This window comes from Centruroides sculpturatus, unplaced genomic scaffold (genome assembly GCF_000671375.1).
Source record: "Centruroides sculpturatus isolate CEXI.00-Female unplaced genomic scaffold, Cexi_2.0 scaffold93, whole genome shotgun sequence".
NCBI lineage: Eukaryota > Metazoa > Arthropoda > Arachnida > Scorpiones > Buthidae > Centruroides > Centruroides sculpturatus.
This window is the reverse complement of record NW_019384297.1, coordinates 66,867-72,204: the sequence shown is the minus strand read 5'-3', so window position 1 is coordinate 72,204 and position 5,338 is coordinate 66,867. Positions and strand designations below refer to the sequence as shown.

The window sequence follows — 5,338 nt, the reverse complement described above, 5'->3', positions numbered from 1 at the left end:
GTAACATTAATTGCTCAATTATATCATGCGATCACCAGAAAAAGTATGATAACTTTATTATTTTTCGTCTCCGGTCCAAAAGTAGGGTCCCCTCAGTTCAGATAGATACTCAAAGTCCCGAAATTCCATAGGTATCTATAATCTATCGAAATCATAAGTATCTATAATCGAAATCTATATAATAATTTCCCTAATTGTAATAATATTTTAAACCGTTTGATTTTTTGTGTTTTTTAATTGGTTGATGATCGATTCTATCAACTAATTTGTTGATTGTTTGATTGTATTAACTTGATTCTTTACATATCAAAAATTAAATAAAGAACATTATGTTAATTTAAGCGTACAGAAACGTTGCTGTTGTCCAGCAAAGATCTATTTTCACTTTACTGAGTGCCAAGTAGGTAATTTGCAGATTACCTACATAATCTGCACACTACCTAGGTAATTTGAGAAATAGAACAATTTTCGCAACTTTAACGCATCACCCTAGTTAATCTGCAGATTAGCTAGGTAATGTACACATTAACGACTTTCGAGCTTTAGCGGTAACATTTACACCATCATTTCAATTTATTAGCATGGTAGAACAGCGAGTATCCCAATTTAAATGTGATAGTGATATGATAAACTAAATTTTTTTAAATGTGATAGTGATATGATAAACTAAATTTTTAATTAAAAACAAATTGTATTCTATCACCACGTAGTCATTTTGTCGTTTAATTCCGAAAGTGGAACATGAATTTTTCTCTTTTTGGCTTATAATTTCCAATACGTTATAAATTTTGAAATTGTATTATAATAATTTATTTATAATTGATTACTCGTACTTAACAACAATATAATCATACTCCTTGTGAATATTTAAATCGTTCTCTTGCGTTATAAAAACTAGTTTGTACGCTGGAATTCTTTTATCTTTTTATCAAGATATAAAACATTAACTAGACCATTGAATCTATAAATATGTAGTGATCTAGTTATTGTTTTATATATTATATATATATTCTTGTGTTTCTGGAAGAGTATGGCCAAGAAATGCAAAAAAGTTGAGGATTTTTCTGAAAGTTTGTATGGGAAAGACATTATTTTGTTCACTCACTTTCAAGCTTAATAACTCCTGTGTGTTTTGTCGAATATTTCTGAAATTTTGCAGGGAACATTGTATATTAGGGGCATGTTTGCTAATAAATTTCGGTGGTTAAAGATCAAGGAAATGGGAAGATAGAAGGGGTCGTGTACCGGTACCATATCTCGAGTGGTGTCGGATTTAATGAATATTTTACTCGTTATTAGCATCTACAAATTATTATAAAACTCATCTATACACTCGAAATTAAGCTATTTGGTCTTTGATTTTAGTGGTATAGGTTTTTGTCATTTGAGTTTCTAAGTAGAATCTGATAGGATAGAAAAATTAAAGTTTCTTTCTTAATAAAAGTATAACACTTAACTCATTATTCCTTCATTAAATAAACTTTTTTTTCCCCCAATATTTTCCTTCTAAATTCATGCTTTAAAAATCATTTTGTATCATTAAAATAATATTTATAAATATATCAAAACATGATATTTTCTATTGATAATACTCACTAATAATGTAATCGTACTCCTTGCGAAAATCTACATCGCCTGCTCTTATGAATGAAATCAATGCAAGTAATATAAGACGAAACATTTCTCTGTAAATCTATCGAATCTGCTACTATGCATCGAAGCTCTCTCACCTTAGTTATAAATACGTCTAAGTTCCGAAGGTCGAATCAAGATTAGAGTTAACAATAAAGTCTAGTTATTAATATCTTCCAAGATATATTTATCGCGTAATTATTACAAAATCTTTCGAGTTCTTTACAATGGGTGTTTTCTGTTCGTCAAAGTTGATACGATTTTCGTAGAAGTCATAGAAATTCTAATATTCTCTGCTTAGGTCTTTATATATAAATTTCTAATATTTAGTTTGTAGATTATAATATACAAATAATTACTTTATGCGAAAATAATGATCCGTTTGTAACCCGAATATATTTCTTTTATTCCCGAAGTGATGCTTATTTAAACGTAAAATATGCCTGTTTTTAAACTCTGGAGAACACTTTTAGTAAATGCATTTAAACCCGACTACAGCCAATTTTACTCGCAGAGACTGGAGAAGATTAAGGACGAGTTTTCGATACAAACTATATAATTTCTTGGCAACTAAATGAGATTTTGATTTTAATTTAATCAATAAATAAACTTTGTGCTGTGAATTACTGTATATACCGGTATTCCAAAAGTTAAATTTGTCAGGAACAACGACAACATATGTATATGTAGGCCTATACGTTGTTCCTACTATATACAAACAGCATTCCTCGAAAAAATGATAATTTTATTTTATATAATATGACGATTAACATAATTTGAACTGAGTAAAACCCTATCGGTTTCTTAGCATTAACTTAATTATTCCGATAAAACTAAATCTTTCAATTGGGTTTTACCACAATCTAATGATAAAGTCGACCTTTCGAGATAATTTTGATAAAACAGATAAATATATAATATAATAAATTAGTCAGAAATCATTAATTGAGGGAATAAGAAATGTTACCCTTTCAATTAATTCTTTTTTTCCCTTTAATATTAGCTGTTAGTCCGGAGTTTCGTGATCGATATGATTACGTGATTGGTAAGTTTTATATTTAACTTTAAAATCTAATTTCGTATACGTTTGTACTAATCATTAATTATACATATTAAATCAATTTAATACATGCATTTCTTACCGGCATAAGTATAAAGGATAATCGAATTTAGTAATATTAAAGGAAAAATAAACTTTAAAATAAATTTACTCTCCATTTAAATGATGAAATTACCACGTATTGGCTAGCATAAATGCTATATGATAGGAAAGAGATGAAATGACACCTAGACATCCAGTCTATCTCTTTCCTAGTGTCATAAAAATAATATATATAAATAAAATCAATAAAACAAATAAGACTTTTATCGTTCATTAAAGGAAATTATAATTTATTTACAATTTTTATTGTCATGTTTTCTATATAAAAGACTAAATTTTAAGGCATTGGCTAAACAATCCTACTGACTCGTCTCTATCTAAATATAGCTACTTAATTTTTTCAAAACATAATTGCATTACGAAATATTACACAATACGAGAATTATATATTAACATTTTTAAATTTTAAAATTACACAAATAATATCTTAATATTTATTCTCTTTTATTTAAAAAAGTAAATTTAGAATTATAATATTAGTAACTAGACAACTACGCTAACTAGAAATTTCGGTTTAGTGTCCGTATCGAGTTAACGTTATCGGTATTAAATTAAATGTCACATAGGAGAAAGTTTGGTAATGCCTCGTATCTAAGAGAAAACTAAAATTACACACTCAGATTTATACAAACATGAAAACTTTATTAGTGAAATATAAATTTAAAGTGTTCTTTACATTCGATTTTATTTACTTAATATACAAGTTATTTTAAAAATATTTTTGAATAATAATCCAATGCTATCCATCGAGCGAGAATGCCCCGACCATTCGGGTATTACCGCTTTGGCACTCCTGTTTTCACTTAAAGATTTACATACGACAGTAATCGTATCTATAATTATTTGGTATTTCTATACTCTGCAGTCTTTGTGTGACAATTTTTGCATTTTTCTCTGGGTCTTCTGAGATTTTTTTTTTACTAAACGCCTCTAGTTTTCGGGAGTAGCTGTTTGGAACAACGAAATATTCATGACCTCTCTGACGATAGTAACAATGCTAGTCAAGTTTAACATTTATTAAATTAAATTTGACTGAACAACATGTTATATCAGGAATCCAACATACTATGACCATGAAAGGCAGAATAGTCCTGAGGGACTCTGGATTGAATCCAGGCAAGTCGAAATCACCAGGAGTTTTTCGGGTGTATTCTGCTGATATGTCGGGCATATCCCTCACCATACGGCCGTCCAATTATAGGTCTGGCAACACCCATAATAGGCTTACTTAAAACGCATTTTTATTGCTCACAGGGGGAAAGAGTTTTAAATAAATAAATAAATATGATCATGAGATAGGTTATAATATGTTTGATTCTGAAGGGAAGATAATTCTGTATTATATATAAACAACCTGTGAATATCAGATACCATGGATTGATTATATAGTAAAATATTTTGAAAATCATATTTTCAACATATTTAAAAATTTTATAACGTAGGCTATATCAAATTACCATTAATATTTTAATCGATCGTTTTCTTTATTCTAGTGGGAAGTGGATCTGCGGGATCCGTTGTTGCAAACAGATTATCTAAAGATGAAAACATAAAAGTTCTACTCTTAGAAGCTGGAGAACTTCCTAATCTCATTTCGGAAACGACATCTTTCTCCATACACCTGCAAAAAACGAAATACGATTGGAAATACACAACAACCAGACAAAAAAATTCTTGTCGGGGATATAATCAACAAGTACTGTGCACTAATTAGTTTTTATTCACTTTCTATACTGGTTGTTAAAATATTTAATTCTATTGAAAAATTATAATTTCTTTTATCTAAATATTACTATTCCAAAGTATTATATTATGAAAGTATATTTATTACATTTACTATAATAAACATTCTTTGGAAATAGCGGAGTAACTGGCCAAGAGGAAAGGTACTGGGAGGAAGCAGCGTTCTCAATTCTATGGTTTACGTGAGGGGTAATAAGAGAGATTACGATCAATGGGCTGAAGACGGAGCGTCAGGATGGAGTTTCGATGATGTCTTGCCTTATTTTAAAAAATCGGAGGACAATAGAGTCCCAGAAACTACCGAAAAAGGTTTGTTATCGACTAAATTTTTATTCGATTTTACAAGTGAAATATCTACAATAAACGAAGTAAAATTGTTTAGAAATTTAGCAAATATCGTTGTTAAATTTCTGAGTTTTCTACATTTGTTCCTTTAAATTTCTTTACAGATTATCATGGAACAGGAGGGGAATTAACAGTCGATAAGCCAGCGTACAAAAACCCTATAAATAAGGCCATGTTGGAAGCTGGAAAAGAACTCGGTTATCCCATTGGAGATTACAATGGAGCATCTCAAAAAGGTGTACTAAAAATTCTTCCTATTAAGTTGTGTTGATACTACGAATTACTGGTTATTTCCCCTCAAGTAAAGTATCAATTTTTAAAAACTTGTTCTTTTACTAAATATACTACGTAACGTATTAGATGAAAGTATCAACAAAGTTAACGTAAAAAAATCAATTTTCTATAAGTTTTACAAAATTAAAATATATATTTTTTTCCAACAATAATAATTATTGT

At 29.0% G+C, this 5,338-nt stretch overlaps 1 protein-coding gene across 1 annotated transcript in view; it reads right to left on the bottom strand.

The window, feature by feature from the left end:
- LOC111625079 overlaps nucleotides 1–5,338 on the bottom strand; it is a 58,755-nt gene that overhangs the window by 32,248 nt on the left and 21,169 nt on the right. Inside the window, 1 exon segment of the mRNA XM_023368145.1 lies at nucleotides 1,597–1,693. Coding sequence (XP_023223913.1) covers nucleotides 1,597–1,693 — 97 coding nt within the window.